General features: G+C 35.9%; 1 protein-coding gene across 4 annotated transcripts in view; it reads right to left on the minus strand.

The window, feature by feature from the left end:
* fbn3.L (fibrillin 3 L homeolog) overlaps positions 1 to 25,270 on the minus strand; it is a 133,830-nt gene that overhangs the window by 75,345 nt on the left and 33,215 nt on the right. For all 4 annotated transcript variants that reach the window (XM_041560951.1, XM_041560952.1, XM_018253947.2 and 1 more), the window contains 2 exons: positions 14,872 to 14,967; positions 5,848 to 5,943 (listed from right to left, as the gene is read on the minus strand). In XM_041560951.1, coding sequence (XP_041416885.1) covers positions 5,848 to 5,943; positions 14,872 to 14,967 — 192 coding nt within the window. The remainder of the gene's footprint in view (positions 1 to 5,847; positions 5,944 to 14,871; positions 14,968 to 25,270) is intronic.

Raw genomic sequence — 25,270 nt, forward strand, 5'->3', positions numbered from 1 at the left:
TAGAATTTTCAATTTGACCCTTGATTAATCTGCTCCTAACTCACAAGCTTTTAGATACAAAAGTTTTACATTCAAGGTTTTTATTCTTGATTTAATAAATATTAATAATAAAGATTAGTTTGAGTTTTACACTTTTATTTAACCAAAAATAGCTAAATTGCAATACTGTTTCGTATGGATACAATATTAACTTTATGAAAATTTCTGAATAATAAAAATAAAGTAATGTAAATTGCTCTACTTGGACAAATGTTGACCCCCTACACTGGAGTTTCCATGTAATTTGCACAGAGTGAGGCATTTAAAATGTGTAAATGCTATTGGGCACACAAAATTGATTATGACAGCTGACAAAACTTATGCTTGTCAGCAGCAACAAGTTAATTTATAGAAGCATATACTTACTGCTTCACCTAATTCCCTGCATTCACAGACTATACAGAGATAATGGTGTTGAAATGGGACCCTTTAACACACACGTGTACATACACACACACACATACATGAACACACTAAATAAGATTTCATCTCTTATACATTACAAATGTTATTAGCCAAAGAAAGCCATTACAGAATGAAAACCATACAAATCTCTCAGATTTAGTTTATGTTGCCTCTCCTTTAAGATCAAACATATGCTTTCTGCAACAAATGGCCAACTGCCTACAAAAACATTGGCAATTCTTGGAATCGGAAAAGAAATAAATGCAAGTAAATGGTGTGTCGTGTGTTATTTTTTTCCTAAATCAAGAGAAAGGAATTTTAAGTGGTTGTTAGACATTTCGTATGTCATATGTCTTATAATGCAGTTTTTCCTGTCTCACTGGAACTTCACAGAAGAAAATTTGTTTAAGCTGTAATGACTAGAAGAAAACAAGAGGTGAGGGCTGTTTTTGTAAGATTGTACAGCTATAACTACTTGGGCATTGAAAGCCTTGACTGTATTTACTTAAGGTGGGTCTAGAATAAACCAGAGCTTAACATTTCTCCCAGTTTTATTGTGGGAAAGTTCTGGATGCTTACGGTTAGTGACTGCTGATGTTTCCCAATAATGGATTGATGGAACAAGAAAAACATGTCAGTGCTCCTTGTAACAAAAATTAAAATTTTTACATTTTGGTTTTTTTTTGTAAAAATCATGAATTTTTATAAATTTTTTCAATACATGAATTTTTGTTATTTATTAAGTGCAAAAAGCAAAATGTGAAAAAAGTTAAAACTTTGGCATTTACAAGCTTGTAAACTGATGTAGAAGTTATTGGGAGTTTTCAGTCTTATGTGGTTTATGTAATTCAAGTTTTTGAAGTTTTTGAGAGTTTCTAGACCCATAAAAAATTATAGCTAGACTACTAATTTGATGATTTCGATCTCTTTTCATGATTTTATTCCATCAAATTTTTTAAACTCTTTGTAATAAAAAAGCTAACATTCCATTTTTATTAAATTTCTAATTTATTGAATAAGAAAAAAAACCTTCACAAAATTTCACAAAATGTACTTTGATAAATAAGGCAATTAAACAAACAATGTTTATTTCATACTATACCATGGGGCAGATTTAGCAAAATTTAAATTTCAATCTTGAATTCAAATTCTGAGTGTTTAGGCATGTTAAGCATAAAAAATAATTTTCTGTACATAACCGAACTAGCTGGTTATGTCATTTAGTCAGCTAAGGACTAGCAAATGCACATTTGCTAATGTTGTAAGACCATATTATCATTTTGAAAGTGTACCGTACAATGTCTGTACACTGCTTTTGATTGAAATAAAGCAGTAAGTTATTGGGGCCCTTTATGGGCTTTGCACAACTATTTTAAAATTCTTTGTTCTAAAGAGTAAAATAAATATGCCTAGGGTTATTTACATTAGACTGGGTCAGTTCAATCGGCATTAATGTCTCTCTAGTGATAGAAAACAACTCTCTGCATCTGTTACTGATCTTTCATACCTCTTTCTGCATAAACATTTCAAATTGTTATGTGGGAGGGGGAGGAAAATGTAAAAAAAAATGTAAAATGTAAAAATGTGTCTCTCTTAAATTTTTACCATAAACAAGCAGCTGGGTAACCTGAGTACTGTGTATCGGGTATTAAGTCACTATGTCCCAAACACACTCAGTTAAGGATATAAGGGTTCATTGTAAATTGCTAGATACAACACTAAGAACAAAAGTAGAGCAGAATTCTACCCATTAAAATGTCATACACAAAAAGTTTGCCTCTACTTGCTCTAATCTGTTCTAGTGCTTTGCACCAGTTTCCTGGTTAAATGTATGTTGGTTCATAAGGAGCAAGGGAGCCCTTTACCTAACACCTGCCTTGGTTGAGTGTTTAGTACAATGATACCTATACTGTATGTGTTGAAAAGAGAGACTATCAATCTTGCTTACTGAACCATGCATACTCATTGGATATGCACAATTGCACTGGAAGTATAGTAACTTATGGTACATTACAGGTATAACATCATCAATTATACTGATGTTTCAATTTTTTTTAGTAGATATGCCTTTTAAATTCTTAATATTTGACACAGAAGATATCATTTTCAATGTGCCTCAAACAATGTATATATTTGTTTGCAGCATATTTATCTACCTGCTATTTCCAGTCTTTAGGATATTGAAACACAAGGTTGTTCATTGGCTTTTTTTCATCTGTATTTTCTATGCAGGCAGAGAAATGCCAATGACATCCCATCCTTCTTACAAGAGCAATGATATACATGTGTCAGCCTATGGGGACACATAGAGTGCATTTTGGCACCTACACAGCGTATGTGTGTAACTTGCAAGAAAAAGCAGAAGGGAATGCATTGACTTTTCTATGGTTGGGTAGAAAAAGCAGGTTAGAGAAAAGCTCATGAATAGTCCTGTGTGCCACTAGTAGACTAAAAGATAGCTATGCCACATGAGGATGTTTTTACGCTGAAACAGCTACCCAAAGCATATTTGCACCCATCCACTCCTTGCATTAAGTGCACCGCATTGCTCTGTGTACACACAGGGAGCAGATTTCAGCACAGAAATGCAAAGGTATTCATTTTTGCACTGTGTGCACACAGGCTGACGAAGAGCAAAATCAGAAAAGACATGGATCTGCTTGGGTCAACTATTTCTCCTCCTGAATTTTTAAGTAGGCAGAGAAACAGCCTTGTGTTAAAAGTTTATCAATATTCTACTCATAAGTAGTGTTCCAAATGTCTTCAAGAATAACAGTACTCCAGAACATCTGGGTTTGTACTGCTAGACTGTTAAGCACATTGTAATGTAAAGTTATTAAATGTGTATCACTAGTGTGTTTAAACAAGCAAGATATAGAAAATAGCTTTTCTTTTATTTTTTTAATAGCAGAATAAGAAGGGAGTAAATTAGTTCCCCTCTAACTTAAGTAAGGCAGAATAAGTAACAATTTTACGTTTCAATAATTTTTATTGAAAAATTTTATAAGTAACAATTTTAAACCAACAGAATTAGCTGACACATAAGTAATCACCTATAATTATACCAGGCTTTTTATATTACAACTGTGAAGTGGTTACTCCATGCACTTGAAGTGAGCAAGTTTCATTCATCACTTCTGGAAGTGTGAATTGTTGTTACCCTACTGGGGTAAAGATGTTCCAGCGACATTGAGCTCTGCTAAAAAATGGTATCATAGACAACCTCCTCTGTTAAGGGATAGTTGATACAGTTTTGGCTTTTCTCACACCTCTTTCAAACCATGTATTTTTGGTTCAAAATGTGCACATAGCTGTCCTTAAAGGAGTGTCCCTTTTCCTTTAGATGTAGATAGGTTTCTTGGGTGTGCTAACTCCTCAGGACAATACTTAGTAGTCTATCTACCTCTAAAAGAAAAAAAAGACTACCAACCTGCTATAGGTCTTTATGTGTATCCTGATCTGGATGAAAGAAAACCTTCATAACAAAATTTATTTAGCAATGTGTGGAATCTTTAGGGAGAAAAAGCTCCTTTTTGAGGTGCAAAGTAAAGGGGAGGACATTATCTCAAATGTTTACATCTACCTGGCCTTGAACAAATTGTGGGCCACTGTCAACTGTGTGTTATTGCGTGTTATGGTCATATGGACAAGCTGTTGTTGGTGAACCTTGTATGGTTACCATCAGCAAGTGTGCAGGTGCACACAACCAAAAAAAATTATCCTTACCTCAGTCCTTACACAATTTTTGGGGGATTTTGTTATTGTTATGCACAAGTGAAATGTTTATTGTCAGCACATATAAGCTATATCATTTGAGGGATATAAGCTATATCATTTGAGGGACCTGAAAATGAACTACTGTATAACATTTATGCAGCAAACACTAAAGAAAATCTCAAGAGAGGTCACAGAGGCAAGTACAGAATGGGACAGGCAAAACATATAAACAAAATAAACAAGAAATAGATTACCAAGAACAATATGAATCCCTAAAGCTTGTTTGAAAAAAGAGACTCCTAACTGTCGTATTTAGGGGGGTTATTTACAAAAACTTGAATTTATCTCACTTTTTTATTTAATCAAACTCGCCCAAATCCCATCCATGATTTTATCTTATTTATCAATAAAATAACTTGAAAAAGTCAGGTCTGGAAAAGCCTAGATAAAATTGATGAAAACTGGAATCATATGAATTTTCCAAATTTGAAACCCAAATTGTTCGATTTTTTCGGGTTATTGCCCAAAAACACCACATTTTTCAGATTATTTTAAATATCTCAGCACAGATATATTCAAATTGTAAAAGGGACATTTGCCATTGACTTTTACCGCTGCAGGTTTGAGATGGCGGATTTTCAGATTCTGACTTTTAGCAGCTTTGGAAAATTTAAAGCTTTTTTCCCTCTAAAAATTTGTGTTTTGTTCCCAAAAAACTTGACCAGAAAAATCAATATTTAGTAAATAACCCTCTAAGTATCTGTGACAGGCTTTAAAAGAATGAGTTTATCCGAACTACAGTAAGAAGGCTAACAGAAAAGTGCTGCATATCCACTGCATTGAGAAACTTTTTGTTTACAAAGTGTTAAAATTCCAATGGGAAATGGAGGTCTCTATATGATTTCCCATGCCTTCCATTTAGGGAAATACTGTTAATCCCCCAGCTCTCAGCATAATGACAAGAACATATTAGAATTTTTTTCTTTGCGTAGGGGTTGTGGTTAGGATGGTTAAAACTTCCAGCAGCAGTGTTCATGCAAACACTACAAACACACACATTGTTTAATCTGTGCATATGTGTACTGCAAACTGCCCTTGGCCTCTTTTCAAACACCCCTTTGTTTGAGGAATTGTTACAATTTAACATCTGTTTTTCCCTCTTTCCTCTTGTTACTATGTTTCCTTCTCAGAGGCTGGAGACAGTTCTAGTTAAACTCTTTCACTGCCAAAAATACTTTGAGCCTTTGATAAATGTCTTTTTGAAACAAGCTCTTAATTTTTTAACTGACGTTGCAGATGTCAGCACCTATGTGAATAAATGCAAATAAAGTTGATTTTTGCACTTTGCACACTACTTGGTGAATGGTAAATTACCCTTTGCATCTTTTGAAAAAAGAAAAAAAACAGACCAGACCAAATCACCCTGACTGTCTCCCATCGATTTGAGTGGGAAACGCCTGACAGTACCAGTGCAAGCAGTCTTCAGCCCAAAAATGCTCTTGTGAGAGCAGGCATTACAATTGAATGACTTTTACATGCAAACAAGTACACAATAAAATGCCCCCAGCACTTGTGTCTACCCATTTGTAAATGAGCCCACTTGTATATATCAGCACACAAATGCAGCACAATATTAAACAATAAAAATTACATTAGGTGAGCCATCATGTTATGATCATAGCTTACCTCTTTCACACTGAGGACCAGTAAACCCATAGACACAAGCACATCTGTTAGGGCCAATGCAACGCCCTCCATTCTGACATCCATTTTCACAGATAGCTGGTAAAACACAAAATTAACAATTAAGTCTGTTAGTAACATTTATCTATAATCTGTCTACCTTCTGACAAGAATGCACTTGGTAGATTATAATGATATTAGAAGTCACTTCAAGGTTACAAATCACTATATTCTTAGGGGTGCCCTTTTTCTTGAAAGACTACAGGCCTTTCTTTGTCTGTTATATTACTTCTTTAACAATACTGGCTAGACATGTTACAGAGGGCTATATGCAGGGCCCAGGATATTTGCCAAGGGTTAATCAATACAGGGGGCCCATTGTCAGACATTTCATGTTACTAAATCTTCCCCCAAAAATGGCAGACCCCTCATTTTAATCCACTGCGAGAGCACAGCATTGATAAGTTCTTTATAAAAGACTAAATTTTTAACTCTTTAGTTTGTTTTTTCGTTTGTTGTAATAATGTAATAATTTATCCCTTTTTATGGCTGTTATTCCAGGGTGGTGCACTTAGAGCCTACTTCAACTAATAATATTGTAGTTGAACTGTTTGAAAGTAATAATTGCACACATTTATTGGGGCAGCCACTGGAGCCCCACCAGAAGATCTCTGACCTGGGCCCAATGGCATCTTAAATTGGCTCTGGCTATATGAACTAAACTAAAAGTTATGCTATTCTCCAAATTTACTTTGGATTGAAATCTTGTGTCAGATAAATATATAGAATCTGGCTAATGTCTACAGTAAAATTTCACTACATTCACAAAGCAAAAAAAAAAACATTGTTCAAAATCCAAGCTAAACTAAAGTAAAGTACTAAGAAAACTAAAGTAAACCACTAAGAAAAAATTCCACTGGATATTCAGTGGCTGGATATGGATATTGTGGGTGATTTGTGACCATGAGAAATAGTTAAGAATATTTTCCCAGCCTTTCAGTTCTATGTACATGAGATTTTTTCTCTTCTCTGTTATTATGTGGTACTTTTTAACAAATTGCTTCCTTTTTATCAAGATTACAAACTTGACAACAATAAAGATAACATTCCAAAATGAAGCCTGAAAAGGACAGCAAAGTGAAAAGCTTGATAGCATGAGAGAATAAAGTATACTGATTTGTTGATTGGTATTGGGTGTCTTTCAATGCCAAAAAATGACTAATGCAACACACACCAGAAGTCTAGCCAGAAGAAAATGCATATACATTTGAATTAAAAAATTAAGAATACAAAGTACTGCTTTAAGTGATTTAATTTGCTATTTAATCAATAGATGGTTTCTTACATGATTTCAGTTATAGTAAAGTAATTACTGCCTTTACCGAATCAGGGGTTCTTTGCTTCTGTCATTATACGCTTGATGACATGTTGCAGAAGCATATGGCTCTAAATAAGTCATGTATGTACATGTATACAGGTAAAGGTTAAAGGGAAAACCATTATTCAGAAAGCTCCAAATTACCGGAAAGCCACCTCCCATAGACGCCATTCTAATTGAATAATTAATGATTTCTATTTTTTTCTGTAATACTAAGACAGTACCTTGTACTTGATCTTAACTAAGATACAATTCATCCCTATTGTGGGCAAAACAAGCCTACTGGGTAAAATGAATGCTTAAATTATTAATTTATTAAATTATTGATTTCCATCACTGGTATGAACACATGTACTAAGGGGTTCAAAGACATGATGGTTATTTTGTCTTTTTTCAACCAAAATTAACTATGTCACTATGCATCTGCTTGAAAACCTGAACTAGCCTTCAGTATGGTTACCATAAGGCAACACAAACAGAGGTAAATATACAGCTACAATCTTATATGGGGTGCCGTTTGTCCCAAATACATTCTGCATATAAAACTATCCCTAATACACAGAATTAATGTCTCTCACTGTATATAAGTATTTGTGACCATACACAGATAAAAAAATATACAAAAGACATTTCTATTAAAGAATGAGAACAAAATCTGGTTAGTGCACAAAAGGATGTCATTATATTATGAACTCCATTCTGTACATTTTTACAAGCAATCTGTCTCACAAATGTATAAACTCCATGTAACAGACACACTTATGTGCAAAGTTACTATAATATAATATATAATAGTGTAACTAACTAGTGCATGTAGGGTTGCCACCCGGCCGGTATTTTACCAGCCTAGCCGGTAAAACACCTGCCAAGGCCGGGGCCGGTATTACAAATTTACCGGCAATGTAGCTGCCAGTAAATTTGTAATACCCTTAAAGAGACCCCCTCGGCCCGCCCACAATTCCCCTGTAAAACTTAGCTTTTGTCCTGTCTTCACAGCTCCGCGCCGCAGCCCGTCCCTTTTTACATCATAGCCACGCCCCTTTTGGCATCACACAGCTCCGTACCGTGACCCCACCTCTTTTTACATCATAGATCCGCCCTTTTTGCCATCACACACGCCCCCTTTTGTTCCCGCCCCCCACCAGCCGGTAACAAAATTAGAAAAAGGTGGCAACCCTAAGTGCATGCCAAGCTAGATTTGAATGACAAAATAGGTATTTGTGACTGTGATATTGTGATTGAGAGCTCAGTTTCACAAAACAGATAAAATATCCATTCTGTGAAGCAATACTGTCAGTCACATTTCTGAACCAATAAGTACAAAGCTTATTGCCATATAACAAACAAGATGAGAAGTTGACAGCTCTGCTCCACACGGCTGCATCATCCCTAGGAATGGTATCGGGCCTGCTATAGAGGGTGCCCTCTAATGTCCCCTCTGCTGCATAGTAATAAACATGAACAAATATTTCTTAAAAGAGCTGCTGTTAAACACGACAGGTTCATAATTATAAGTTTCTACAAATGGCTGAGAAATATAATGCTGCACTTATAATGACTGTAGAGAAAGAAAAGTATGCAAAACATAAATATGATAATTTTAGGTGATATGGCTATTCTTATTGTAGAACTAGCTTGTGTGGACATTTTGGTTAAGGGCATTCCTGCTGTTTTGCCATTGTCTTATGATTCATTCCTGTTCCTGTTTCCCTCTTCCTGTCTAAGCTGAGAGCAATAACAGGCCACACCTACCTGCCATGTTGTAATAATGTAGCAGAATCAGGGGTGTAACTACAGAGGAAGCAGACCCTGCAGCTGCAGGGGGCATAGGGGCCCCATGAGGCCCTAATTCATATACAGTTTCAATAAATATTGGTAAAACAGGTCAACCTCTAAATATTTTGGGGGCCTGAAAAATAAATTTGCTGTGGGACCCAGTAATATCTAGTTACACCATCCAGAAGTTCCTGTGCTTGTCTGTCTGCTTTGCCTGAACTAACACATCAGAATCATTTAATCCACTACCAACCAGTTAGTCTGACGTCAGTAGTAGGAAAGCTTTTCGAAGGGTTAATAAAGGATAAGATACTGGACTTCATAGCAAATCATAATACTATGAGTTTGTGCCAGTATGGTTTTATGAGTAATAGATCTTGCCAGACTAACTTAATTTCTTTTTATGAGAAGGTAAGTAGAGACCTCGATTCTGGGATGGCAGTGGATCTGATTTACTTAGACTTTGCTAAAGCATTTGATACAGTGCCACACAAACGGTTACTGGTTAAATTAAGGAATGTTGGCCTGGAACATAGTATTTGTACCTGGATAGAGAACAACTAAACGATAAACTACAAAGAGTGGTGGTAAATGGAATATTTTCTAATTGGACCAGTGTTGTTAGTGGAGTACCGCAGGGCTCTGTACTAGGTCCCTTGCTTTTCAACTTGTTCATTAATGACCTGGAGGTGGGCATTGAAAGTACTGTTTCTATTTTTGTAGATGATACTAATTTGTGCAGAACTATAGGTTCCATGCAGGATGCTGCCACTTTGCAGAGTGATTTGTCTAAACTGGAAAACTGGGCAGCAAACTGGAAAATGAGGTTCAATGTTGATAAATGCAAGGTTATGCACTTTGGCAAAAATAATATAAATGCAAGTTATACACTAAATGGCAGTGTGTTGGGAGTTTCCTTAAATGAGAAGGATCTAGGGGTCTTTGTAGATAACACGTTGTCTAATTCTGGGCAGTGTCATTCTGTGGCTACTAAAGCAAATAAAGTTCTGTCTTGCATAAAAAAGGAGATTAACTCAAGGGATGAAAACATAATTATGCCTCTCTATAGGTCCCTGGTAAAGCCTCATCTGGAGTATGCAGTGCAGTTTTGGACTCCAGTCCTTAAGAGGGATCTAAATGAGCTGGAGAGAGTGCAGAGACGTGCAACTAAATTGGTTAGAGGGACGGAAGACTTAAATTATGAGGGTAGACTGTCAAGGTTGGGGTTGTTTTCTCTGGAAAAAAGGCACTTGCGAGGGGACATGATTACACTTTACAAGTACATTAGAGGACATTATAGACAAATAGCAGGGGACCTTTTTACCCATAAAGTGGATCACCGTACCAGAGGCCACCCCTTTAGACTAGAAGAAAATAACTTTCATTTGAAGCAACGTAGGGGGTTCTTCACAGTCAGGACAGTGAGGTTGTGGAATGCACTGCCGGGTGATGTTGTGATAGCTGATTCAGTTAATGCCTTTAAGAATGGCTTGGATGATTTTTTGGACAGACATAATATCAAAGGCTATTGTGATAATAAGCTCTATAGTTAGTATAGGTATGGGTATATAGAATTTAATTAAAAGTAGGGAGGGGTGTGTGTATGGATGCTGGGTTTTCATTTGGAGGGGTTGAACTTGATGGACTTTGTCTTTTTTCAACCCAATTTAACTATGTGACTATGTAACCAGTTTATCACACATCATCTTGCAGCCTAACCCATCATTATAATGTCCCTTCATTGATGTTTGACAAACTCTCAGAGTCAGTTATAAGTTTTGTATATGATTGTTAGACTACAATGTCTCCTCCTAGCTGTCCAGCTTTAAGAAGTCTCTTAATAATGTGTATAGCTATAGTTCAACTACTACATAAGTTTAACCAAAGACGTGGGACTGATCATGTGCACACGTATTCTGTATGATGTGTAGGTTATATGAGCAGCCATTCCTGAGTTCTGTGTGCAAACAATTTATTCACCGGCAAAAAATCCACTGCATCAAAAAAAAAATTTGTTGCACGCATAAAAATTGTTCTGTGTCAAAATTATTCAGACTCCCATGGACTTTAATGAATTTGGACCAAATAGTTGCATGTATAAAAATTGTAGCTTGGGTCAAAATTGACACGAGTCCAAATTATTTTGAAGTCCATTGCGTTTCATGAACTTTTCGCAGTTTCACAAATTTCGCGGCATAGATTCGCCCATTGCTAATTAGGGACATTGTATAAGTAATACTGTAAAATCTGAACTGCGCAGTTCCTTGCCAAGCAGCAATCCGGGTGCATGTCATACAATAATGTAATTAGAAAAATAGTATTTTCCTAAGAGTGAGTTCAGAATTTTTCAACAAGGCTGTGCTACTGAACTCCATCTGCCAGTGGGTCATTCAGCTGTCTTACTGAGCCACATATACCAGATTAATCTGAGTGAGAAAAATTCACCCAGTAGTAGTTTCTTGGTTTACATAACTTCCATGTCATCACTATGGCAGCATCGTCAAAAGCAGTGTAACAGTTTGTGAATGAGCAGAGACTACTCATGTGTGAATGTTTTCCATATGGATTAATTTGGTATATGTGGCTCAGTAAGACAGCTGAATGATCCACTGGCGGGTGGAATTCAGTAGCACAGTCTTGTTGAAAAATTCTTAACTCACTCTAAGGAAAAACTATTTTTCTAATTATATTATTATACTATATTATGTGGCTCAGTAAAGCAGCTGATGTAGGGGGGGCAGTGCAGGAGACATCAGGGTGGGACTGATTATGTTGCAATCACTGATTGTCATTTACGTCAATATCCTGTTTGGAATTACTAATTTGGAAATCCGGACTTTTCACGAATCAGTCCTTCCAAAAACTGGGATGTCTGGGTGAAATCCGGACAGGTGAAAACCCTAGATCAGTCCCATGTCTCTGGCTAAACCTATTATGTAGTAGTTGAACTATAGCTACGCACATTAAGAGGCTGCTAAAAGCTAACTGGTGCAAAGTTACAGCTAGGAGGAGATGTTGGAGTCTAACAATCATATACAAAACTTATAACTGACTCTGAGAGATTGTCAGACATCATTGAAGGGATATTAGACCTATTATAATGATGGGTTAGGCTGCTGTGTGATGTGTGATAAACTGTCTGAGCTGGCAACTTCTCATCTTGTTTGTTATATGGCAATAAGCTTTGTTCTTATTGGTTCAGGAATGTGACTAACAGTATTGCTTCACAGAATGGATATTTTATCTGTTTTGTGAAACTGAGCTTTCATTTTGTGGAAAGAATAAATCCCTTACCATAAAATCTTGCTTTCTGTCACAAATATCTATTTTGTAATAGCTTGGCATGCACTAGTTAGTTACACTATTATATATATTACGTCCCAGTTTTTTTTACATAATTCATTCTGTAAGTAACTTTGCACATAAGAGTGTCTGTTACATGGATACATTTGTGAGACAGATTGCTTGTTAAAATGTACAGAATGGAGTTTGTAATATAATGACATTCTTTTGTGCACTAACCAGATTTTGTTCTCATTCTTTAATAGAAATAAGTATTTTGTATATTTTTTTTTTATCTGTGTATGGTCACACGTTCTTATATACCATGAGAGACATTAATTCTGTGTATTAGGGTTAGTTTTGTATACAGAATGTATTTGGGACAAACGGCACCCCATAATCTTAAAGCACAGGTACAGTTATGTCAGTAAATTACAGAGGGGCATAAGTCTCAAACTTGCAATAGGCCTGGAGATTAATGATTTGGAAGCAAGCTTTTTTTTCCCTAAGGGGCAGATTAATCAAAGTGTGAAATTAGAGTTCACCATAACAACATTTTGCCTCACTTTATTCATTCCTAAGGGATTTTTACATGCGTATTTATCAATGGGTGTTTATTAATTTCATAATTTGATAAATCTGCCCATAAATTTGCAAACAGAATTTCAGAATAAAAATATTAGTTTTTTTTAATACATTGCATCCTGACAGAATTCAATATATATTTGTGAAATTAAACAGTTTGTGTGTCTTATGTATTACCTTCAAGGGCAGAAAGCTTCAGTCTGCTCATGATACCATTAAAGAAATAGTTCTGTGTAAAAAACTGTGAGAAATAAAAAATATTTTTAATATAGTTAGAGCCAAAATTGTAATCTATAAAGACTGGAGTGAGCGGATATCGAACATATAACAGAACACAACTTCCTGCTTTGCGGCTCTCTAACTATTAGCTAGTCAGCAACTTTGAGGGGGGCCACATTGGACATAACTGTTCAGTGAGTTTGCAACTAATCCATGGCATACAGGTCAGATTCAAAAGCAAACAGTTATGACCCATGTGCCCCCCCCTCAAGTTACTACCTGGTAACCAATCAGTGGAAACCAAGAAAGCTGCAAAGCAGGAAGTAGTGTTCTGGCTATTATGTTAGACATCCGCGCACTACAGCCTTTATAGATTGCATTGTTGGCTAACTAACCATATTGAAAACATTTTTTATTTTGCACAGCCTTTACTCAGTTTTTATACTGAACAAATCTTTTAATGGCAATTGAAGTAACATAGCTCAAAAGGATGGACTGTTATTTGTTATATACACACTCCTGAAGAAGACCACGCACTTCTTCTTTGCTGAACTTCAATTATGTGCAACATATTTAATCATTTTATTCAGGAGACATGTGCCACCTCTTTGTTGTTCTATGTACGTAATTCATGTTGTTCTATGTACGTAATTCATGTGATGTAGTTGCATAATCACATTTACTTTACAGTGCTATGCAATATGTTGGCGCTATATAAATACATGTTAATAATAATAATAATAATAACCTCAGAAATATGCAGCACTGCCAGACACACATAAGAGGAACTTTTTTGGGAGCATAAAAAAGCATCATGTACCATGCACAACTTGCAGAATTGGCAAGGTATATTGTGAGCTAAAAGCCTACACTTCGAATGTGTTTTTGTCCTTTGCCTTAATGTGTTACAGTATTTTGCTACTTGGTAACTTGGCACCTTGCCAAGTATTTTGTAAATGAGATGAATTGTGTTAAAAAGCATTGCCTGTTAAGCCATGAATAAAAAATGCTATTGAAAACAGCCTAAGTAAAATAACATAGAACATACATGTAGAATAACATAAAACTAAATAGTAAAATTGCATAACATATATACATTTTTACTAACTAAACAAGTTTTCATTTGCATAAAATTATCTGCCAAAGGAGTATCTTGGGATTCATATAAACATGGCTACTTCATAGATAGATTTTTAATATCATGTCAGATTTTATATGTTGCAATTAAACATTTCCAAAAAGTCTGACAAATATTTCTGTCTACCTATATTGAATGCATTATTATAACTGTTTTTGTAGTGGCTTTTGACAAGGCTTTTGATGAGTCAAGAAATATCTAATGGTAAACATTTAATGATAAGCATTCATTCAAAAATATTATCTTAATTTTCAAATATAAATGAGAGAAAATTAATTTTAAAGAAAAGAACAGTAGGACAGGGATGTAGAGGAAACAGTAATTAGGAATAGATATACAGCGAGCACAAGTATACACCTGGGGCAGAAAATATGAGAAAGGCACAGGTTGGTGAGACATAGATGAAAAGATAGAAGCAAGGGCAAAGCAGGGAAATAAAAGTAATGAATATGTAAGTAGCAAAAAAGTAAGAAAAGCAGAAAGGAAATAGGGGAAAAGCACATGAGGAGGCAAATTAATGTCTACTCTGACTGCTATCTGTTAAGTTATAAATGAATTATAAATGGATAAGTGTATTAAGAATTTTTTGACCATTTCACAAATAGCATTCTGCAAATACACTGGGAAAATACAGGCTAGGAAAACATACGCTGTCCACAGTGAGTGCCGGTGTATCCTTTCTGGCAAGCACAGGAATCTTCATTACAGCTTCCTCCATTCATGCACCGAACATTACAGTTAAAAACTGTAAAAACATAAAGGGAATATGTTTTTAAGCTCATAATAATGTTTATATATAATACATCTAAAATAACTTTTATATACCATACATCTGTTTCAGCAGGAATAATTATTGGACTGCCCTGCTGCAGCTACCCTGTATCTAAACCATATCCTTCATTTTTTTAATTATCATCATTTTAGTACAATAAACACAAACTATTTCATGGGTTTACTGAGATACATTCTTTATTAGATGTCTTGTTTCTTAATTGTAAAACCTATTAATAAACCTTTTCAAATTTGAAAAAAAGCCTGCCATTAAAAAACAATCATTAAAAAGCTTTTCTAATAAAACAGCGTTGTTGACACATTGAAAGGATAGGGATTAAAATAAGAGCAGCGATGTTTCTCAGACTGTAGTATAAACAATTTATAGATAGGTGTATACAGGCACCATATAGGCTTTCTTCAATCTCCATGTTAGAATAGAGATATCAGTCAGCTCATGGTCTCACGGCCTGATGGCCTCACATTTTAAGATATTCATGAATGAAGGGAATAACAGAAACGTGGTGGTGTAGTGAGCACAATGCAAATAGCATATTCCTGAATTTAGTGAGTAAATGTGTTTATGGACAGGGAGGACTTATATATATATATATATATATATATATATATATATATATCAAAGAATCTTCTGACCAGCACTCCCTTTAAAAGCTTAATTCTTTTATTGTCATTCTGTAATATCCGAGAAGATTCTTTGATACATAAACAATTACCGTGCACCCCGCCATTGATAACTGCTTTGGAGTGCGGATACTCATTGGAAAACATATATATATATATATATATATATATATATATATATATATATATATATATATATATATATATATATATATATTGTCCTTGAGGTGCGTTTCCAACTTAGGCAGTTGTTACTGATGATGTATTGGCTGGTGGATTCACAGTTCTGAATGTAGCTTGATTCATCCAAAAACAAATGACCATAAATACCTTTGTTTTTCTATCTCTATTAGTGGACAATGGTACCAGAGTACTTGAGTGTAGGAATGTCTTCAACTCCCTAATCTCACTTGGCAGTGATAAAACAATACATTTTAAGTGCAAGTATGCATTAGGAGCATTAGAAATTGCCTATTTAAGGCTCCACTCATTGTTAACATTCCTTGGACTTCTCACTGTCTGGAGTCATATAGGAGCTGATGTTAGGGCTTCTCAGATTACTTATTACTTCCCTGCAGCAGTTATTAGAGAGAGCTTTCCCCCCAAAAGTTTAAAGCAAATAAAAAAAACATAAGTATAATCAAATAGTGCAGCCGGAAACTGGTGACTAATTTGCATATTGGTACTATATAAATAAATAATATTGAAAAAAAACAATACATGTTAATAGTACCCCATTAATAATACCAACATTAGCCATAAATCTGTCATGTCAACTCTAATCAAAATTAAGGTGGTCATACAGGGAGCAATAAAAACAGCCAATTCTACCTCTTTAGCCTTGCCCACATATGGAGCACATCTTTGAATGCTTTGCTACCAATGCTAAGTTAGACTTGCCATGAGAGCAGTTAAAGGCTAAAAGCAACTTTAAACTGTAACAGCCATTCCACTAATGCATCTAAGTATGTTCATTTGTAATACAGTATGTTAACTTAATTGTGAAGAATTTAAAGCAACAATTGACTTGAGGACAGTAGGAAAGGGAGTGGGGGAGGGAAAGGGATGGAAAAGGGAGTGGGGGAGGGAAAGGGATGGAAAAGAAAGGAAAGGGAAGGAAGGAGGATTAGGGAGAGGGAAAGTAGAATTAGAATGGAGGAGGTCTTGTGGGGATGTAGGAACAATATTGAATCAGGACAGATTTATACCAATAAGCAATTGCAGGTAGAATCCATCTCACTGTTTGTGCTCTGAGCTTAATTTTTTTCTTGCAGTGGTGCTGATTAAAGTGCTGAAATATGAGATGACTAATAAATAATATTCAGAGTATTAAATACATATATACCATATTTGAGCTGCAAAGTGAATATAATTTCTATGAACTGACAACAGTTACTTTAAACAAATCACTGTTATTTATAGGGTCTTGGAACAGTTAACAGAAGTGAATGATGCTAAATTCCACTATGCTATCAGTTACTAAAAAACATTGATTTATTGTCCTGACATAGGAATGTTCTTTTTATACACAAGAGAGCTGTTCAAATAAGGAGAGATTTTGTAGCCCCCAGCAAAGCATGCAATAAAAACATGTTTTTTTCTCGGAACAGCATCTTGTTTTCATCTAGGGTGAGGGCAGTCTTGAGTTTCAACCAAGAAAAAAGGATATAGATCTCTGCAAATGCTGTCATATAGTAGTAATGCATGAGTAGGTTGTGCTTTCCATATTGTTTATTATCAAATCACATATGCTCTAAAATGATTCTAAACAAATTCCATCACTAAATGACACTTGGTTGCATGTTTTTTTTAGCTTCTCAGCTGCATTTCTTCATGTTCTAGGCATCTTGGAATTTGATATAAACTATTTAATATTATGAACCACAGTATGTCTAGGGACCAAGTAGGATTTGGAATCATAGGGATACAATATTTCAGATTCTGAATTCCCTGAAGAATTAACAATTCATTTCTTCAGTCTCCATGTTAGAATAGGGATGTAGCGAACTGCCGATTTGGTGTTCGCGAACACCGGCAAAAAATGCGAACGTTTGCGAACAGTTCGCGAACTTCGAACACCCGCTAAAATCGTTTGATTCGAACGATCGAAGGATTTCAATCGTTCGATTCGAACGATCGAAGGATTTCAATCGTTCGATCAAACGATTTTCATTCGAATCGAACGATCGAAGCATTCGATCAAATGCTTTTCATTCGATCGAATGCTTACAATCGTTCGAACGAATGGAAATCGTTCGATTTTTAGCGGTCGAAGGAATTCGAATGATCGAATGGTCGAACGATTTGTATTCGAATCGAACGCGAATGCAAAATGCGAACGTCGCGCGACGTTCGCGAACATTCGGCGGACGCGAACGGTCGAAGTTCGCGCGAACAAGTTCGCCGGCGAACAGTTCGCTACATCCCTATGTTAGAATAGAGATATAAGTCAGCTATCCAACAATAGAAGAAAATACAAAGTACAGTGTACAAATTTGTTTGAATTTGTCTTTAGGTCTGTTTTTTTAAAATACATTTTAAATGTCTACCATACAAGCTTGGCATTCAATATTTAGTGCTATGGCATAGAGGACCAGTGAACACTTATAGGGGTAAATTTATCAAAGAGTGAAGTTCCACCACTAGAGTGAAATCCCGCAGCTCTCAATTCATTTCTATGGGATTTTCAAAGGCGTATTTATCAATGGGTGAAAGTGAAAGTTCACCCTTTGATAAATACGCCTATAAAAATCCCATAGAAATGAATGGAGAGTTGGCGTAATTTCACTCTAGTGGCGGAACTTCACTATTAACTTCACTCTTTGATAAATATACCCCTCAGTGACACTAAAAATTTTCTTTTCAAAATATTTATCTACATTAAAAGTCGCTTATGGGTCATGTTGATTGGTTTTCGCTGATAGTTCTGATTTTGTAAGTAATTGCTACTTGAAGTTCTTAAACCTTACTGTTTTGCCAACCTGACTGTCCCTTCTCAACCTGTCAGTTAGAATTTCTAATGCTAACGGACTATTTCTGCACAAATATTGCAGCTCCCTCCTAGAGGAACATGGGGGGTAAGAAAGGTATTGTAAAAGCATCACACAAAAACTTTTATGGCATAATTATAAATAGCATTTAAAAACAATGTTATGAAAAATACAAAAAAAGTTATTTTCTGGTGTCAGTATCTCTTTAAGGCTGAAAAGTGTCAGACCAGTTCAGTCATGCATTACCCAAAAGGGAGACAACAGCAATGGCTCTGGATGTTTCTCAGCCAAGAACACCTCAGCAGAAACTTCACTTCTTCACTTCACTTCTTAAAATAAAAGAAAATGTGCTTTGTCTTGTCTTATTTAAAGAAACAATTCTTTATTTTCCTTATTTTGATTTGCTTTTCCCTATAGTTACAGCACAAAGTTGTACTTGTTCTGAATTACTAAAATGGCATATACCCACCTAGATTAAGGGGTCTATTTATCATGCTGTGTAAAAAGTGGAGTGAAACATTACCAGTGGTGTTGCTTATAGCAACCAATCAGATATTTGCTTTTGTTTTCTAACCAATTGCTGATTGGTTGCTCTGGGCAACATCACCAGTGATGCTTCACTCCACTTTTTACACAGCATGATATATAGGCCCCTAAGTGTAGGACTTCACTGAGATGCATTCAGTAAACATTTTTACTTGTTGCAAATAGTTAAGATTGTAATCTAATCTAATAAATGTATCATCATGTATGCATCAGTATTTGTTGGTGCTATATCAATACATGTTATTAATTATAATAACATCAATACAGATCTGATTTCTTTTGTTTTGCCTATTTTTATCTATTTTAAGTCTTACACACAGGCAATAGCTGGCAAATAACTGGGAGTGAGAATTCTCTGTTATTTTGGTTCTTAAAGTTGACTGGGATGAGTGAAGACTGTTTCTCAAATGTTTCTATGGTATTCTATGGTCAATTGTCAGTGGAAAAAGAACACACCATTTTTAAGAATTTAAAAGAAAAAGAATCCCTTGGGTTTGCTAGAAGGTTGTTGCTTCAGCTGTGGCTCTATGCTTGCTGTAGGACTAAAATAATCACTTTCTTTTTATACGTTCCAAAAAATACATATATATATATTGCAAAACGTTGGATTTGTAAATGGAAACTGCCAGTGCCAAACTTTTCCTGAATCCTCGTAAATGCATCCAGAGATGAAACTGCTTTAACCCACATGCTTCCAGAACAAACCAAAAGGGAAACATTTTTTGCTAAACATTGCAGTCATGTTCTAACATATTTCTTTGCTCCTAAGTTATTTCATGTAGAATTATTTATAATGTATCTGGACTCTTTACATCATATGATAACTTTGACACAAAAGTTATTCTGCAGCGATTCAAATGTAGTTTTTGTGAAAGTGCACTGGTCAGCACTCACCCAGAGCAGGCAAGACATAACAAAGAAGTAATGACAGTGCCATTGCATCTGAGCTGAGCCAAAAGGCACACAAACACACACACTAGACACCAGGGATTAAATAATAAAAAGGTGTGCTCCACTAAATGGTGCAAAGTTCATAACTCAAAAGGTCCACTGATGCCAAAGTACGTTATCATTGTGTTTAGTCAAATTTGCTGGTAGTAGGCCTTACTGCTATCTGTACACATACGTGATATGGTCCCTGTTAAGGGCATGAATTTTTCTTGAACGCTGTCCTTTGGTTATACCTGGACTCTGAGACTGTTTAACCCTTATGTTCCTTGATGTGGAGTTTTGTCTGTTAACACTGCCAGTGCCAATGCCTACCTTCTGCCTTGCCTTTTTGCAGTAATTACTTGTGCCTCAAAAAATTGTGTTTCAGCTTTCATTATATCTGTCTGCCAGTGCCTACTGAAAGAAGAACAAGGGACCTGGTGACTTAATTTCTATGTGGGTGCTATGGGTTACTACACAGGCCAGGATGACTAGAACCTTTAACAGGAAATTAAATTATTATTTCCATGTATGTGTAAAGTCAACATACAGTATTCTGCAGCAATGTTTAAAATAAACATTTGGGGCAAATACACTAAAGGGTGAATAGTCACCAACGAACGATTCAACACACTTTGCGCCACTTCGCCAGGCGAAAATTAGCAACTACTACGCTAATTCACTAAAATGTAAAGTTGCATCCTGGGTGCTGAATGCTAGCTACTTTTCGCTAGCGTTCCTTTTTCCAGTGCGAGCATTTCGAAGCAAAATGATGCTAGCGATCGGTTAGTCTTAGGTCAATTTGAATAAGCCGGGTACATTAAAGTTGTATAGATGTCTTTTTTTAGAGATGTTGCTGCAAATGCTCAAAGTGGCCACTTTTTATTAAAAAAATGTCCAAGGAACCTGAGTAAGGACAAAAGTTTAATAGTTAGGACTTTTGCATGTTATCCCGCTTAAAATAAGAACAAGTCACCAGTGTTTTTACAACTTTAATGCATTTCTGGCACATAGGATATGATGTAACTGACATAATATTGATGAAGCTGCATTTTAGCAGTTCTCTGGTCTGAGATGACGAAAGAAAACTCTGACGAAAGAGGTAACATTCAGTAAAATTTGCATCTTAGTGAATTTGCAGAGTTACCCTCATTCGCTAGAAAAAAGAAAAAGAAAGAAAATTTTTATAGCTAAGTATAACATTCAGTTATATTTTGACAAAATCAGTCTTTTCTGCTATTTGAGAATTTATAAATCCGCCCAGTTCCACCCTTCTAGTCAATTATGTTCAGCAGATACAATTTTCATATAACTATAACAGTTTCCATGTGCAATAACCAGAGCCGGGCCAACCCGGCCAGGCGCCCTAGGCAACTGAGCCGGCTGAGTGCGCACTCGATAGCGCATGTGCGAAACTGCACTCCAGTTGCATGCGCAAAGCTGCGTGTGCATGCGCAGAAACACATTTACACAAAGAGTAGAAGCGGCAGACGGGTAGAGACGGGACCAGACATGGGGTAAGCGACTGAGCAGGTACGTGCCTGGCGCCCCCCCAGCTTTGTACCTACCCCCAGTTCCGGCCCTGGCAATAACTGCATACAGCACTTGTATTATAACACCTATGCCAGTGATGGCTTATGGCATCCTTATTGGAAAATCATGCTCCATTTGTGTGACTTTCTAAGGATCAGGGCACACAGGCAGATTCGGGGCGATTAGTCACCCGGTGACAAATCTCCTCTGCTATGGGGTGACTAATCTCCCCGAATTGCCTCCCCTGCCTTGCCGCCAGCTAGAATGTAAATCGCCGGCAGGATGGCACTCGGCGCAATTTGTTTTCCGAAGTTTCCTGGAAGGAGCACACGCCAATAAAAAAATAAGGTGCCATGGTGCTGGTGAATTATACAAGTAGAAGAAAACAGAGCATAGCACTCATCAGGTCTTTAAAAAGTGGAAAAAAATAAAAAAAAATATATATATACATATATAAATATATATATATACATATATATATATATATATATATACACATATATATATATATATATATATATATATATATACACACATACAGTATATATATATATATATATATATATATTCACACATTCAACCCTTTCACTGTAACAGTTCAATACAGCCATCCATGAGAAACAACAGTATGTGTATGCACAATGTATAAATATACCTCGCGTGTATACGCATAATGAGCAAGTTGTAGCACTAGCTCATTATGCCCATACCTGTGTCCCAACATGGCTGTCTCCACCAAGAGCTCCCTCCTGGTGCAGGCAGTCTAGTGCTAGCCAGGGCAATTAAAAAAAAAAAACCCCCACAAAAACAACAACTATTTTTCCCCTAACTGGAATACGGGTTCTATTAGCTAGCACCTTTGGTGGGGGATACTATTTAAGGTGCCCTTTACATTTTAAATGTATGTTAGAAATGTACAAATCGAAATACTTTAAATAAAATGTTTTTTAAAAAAATTATCACCCATCTAATCAACTAATTTAATGACTTTATCAGATCATCAATGCATAGAGTTGCTGATGTGGTCAAGTGTGTGAAAAAATACTCTGTTATCACTGGATGTGTGGGTAGAAACGAGGAACATTTTGGCATAGAATAGGGGTAGACAAAACTATGCAGGTTTGCGCTCAGCCTTTCCTAAAACCTCTATGAGCACTCCCCTACTTTAGATTTAATTAAAGCAAGAAGTGAACCTTGGTTAAATGTTTCTTAATGTCCCCTTGTTTTAAACTTATAGGAAAATGTTTATAAAAACTTTAACTCATACTAAGAAACATAAAGCCAATAAATTGAGACATTTCTATTTTCCTTTCTGAAGAGTAAGTTCTTCCATATTTAGAAGTTAACATGTTTTCCATTATCCAAGAAATACAAATTAGCTAAATCCCTCCTGATTTGCTTTCTAACATTCCTGATAATGCAAGAGGGACCATTTTCTCTGAATCCAGCCTTAAGACACGCTCTGCATTTCCTGGAGGCCGCTAGTATTACTGCCAAAAGCAACAGACATTTAATTAGTGAAGACTGGGAGACCAGGCTGAGTCTGAGAGTGAAAGAAATCAAGTTTCACAAAATAATTTCCAACTAAAAGTGACTTTCAAGTCGAGATGTAAAAAAACAAATCTTTGTAGTTGTTTTATTTACAGCAGAGTCATTTACTCTGAAAAAATGTAAACTTGTTTACTGTTTATAAGATTTACTAAAGCTCTCACACATTGTGTTTATAATGCTATAATCACACACATTTAGATTTCTGAACTGAACAGTTGGCTTAAGTAGAACTAATCTTTTTCATGTGTGTGATTTTCCTCAATCCATATGTCTGAAAAAAATTCAACTTCAGATGGCTAGTTCAGCACTATTACGAAGACTAATTCTGTGTTAATGTCAAGCAGGTGTGTGATTGGCAAGATGGAAAACAGGTAGGATCAAGTGATTCTCGAAGGTTGGAATGAAAGGCAGAATAGTGTCACGATACCAACTGAGAATGGTGGAGCTATACTTTAAGTGGCCTGTTGACTAGGTTTTAGTTATGGAGGATTAAATTTGTATTGGATGGTGTTGTATTGTGATGAAATATAATATATATAATATATATAATATAATAATATAATAATACTAATAAAGATGTGCCTTCATTCATCCAACTATAGCTGTGTCAGTATGCTCATTCATAATTTGTCCAGCTTGCTGTTACATATGTTTCAGAGGATAAGTAAACCTTTAAAATAAGTGAATGTCAAATTGACGAGGGTGCTATTCTAAGCACTTTTACAATGTACATTCATTTTTTATTTTCAATTCCAAGATATTAAAGGATACATGTACTGTTAATATGAATGCATTTTGCTATTTTCCCACCATTCTGACCACCAAGTAGTCAAGAAAGAAGTTGTCTGAGAAAGAAAGAGGCTGCTCTAATGTTCTTCTGCTTAGGAAATAAATAAGAAAACTTTCTCAAATCCATTGTCAGACTGGCCCACTGGGATACCAGGAAAACTCCCGGTGGGCCCAGGTGTCAGTGGGCCCTCTTGCTTCTAACCATTTGGCCTATTTCATGGTCATTCCCTATTTCTTTTAAGAAAAAAAGAGGCTTAATAATGGAACAATAGCGTCTAATAAGTAGATATAATAGACTAGGAGAATAAAGAGGTTATGTGAGTAGAGGAGGAATAATAGTTTGGAAAGTGGGCCCACGGTCTAAGGTATTCTGGTGGGCCCCTGGCATCCCAGTCCGACACTGCTCAAATCTTTCCTAAGCAAAAAAAGATCAGAGCAGCCTCTTTCTTTCGACTGACAACTTCCTTGACTACTTGGTGGTCAGAAAATGACCAGCAGATGGAGATGTTGCAACAAAATTCATTCATAACATGACATAACAGTACATCTATTCTTTGATATTTTGAATTAAAAATAAATAAATAATGAATGTACATTGTTTGCTTAGAATAGCACTTGCATCAATTTTACATTCACTTATTTTTAAGGTTTACTTATCCTTTAATCAAAAGCAAAAATTATCACAAACCTTTACATGAACTGAAAACCATATGCTGTTGAAAATTGAACTTTCTAAAATATAGCAAAACATGTCAACAGCCAAATCCAATTAAAATGCAAAACCACAGGGACAAACAGTTATTACCGTATATACTTGAGTATAAGCCGAGTTTTTCAGCATCCAAAATGTGCTGAAAAAGTCTACCTCGGCTTATAGGGCAGTAGCTGAGATTGCAGTCACTTTTAATCATTCCTATACCAACAGTTCACCGGCGGAGAGACTGCATCACACAGCGCCCTCTGTTGGTTATATGAAAGAATAACAGTGCGCCCTCTGTTGGTTATATGAAAGAATAACAGTGACTGCAATATCACACAGCGCCATCTGTTGGTTATATGAAAGAATAACAGTGCGCCCTCTGTTGGTTATATGAAAGAATAACAGTGACTGCAATATCACACAGCGCCATCTGTTGGTTATATGAAAGAATAACAGTGCGCCCTCTGTTGGTTATATGAAAGAATAACAGTCACTGCAATATCACACAGCACCCTCTGTTGGTTATATGAAAGAATAACAGTGATTGCAATATCACACAGCGCCATCTGTTGGTTATATGAAAGAATAACAGTGAC

The sequence above is a fragment of the Xenopus laevis genome, chromosome 1L, assembly GCF_017654675.1.
Source record: "Xenopus laevis strain J_2021 chromosome 1L, Xenopus_laevis_v10.1, whole genome shotgun sequence".
In the NCBI taxonomy this organism is placed as follows: Eukaryota; Metazoa; Chordata; class Amphibia; order Anura; family Pipidae; genus Xenopus; species Xenopus laevis.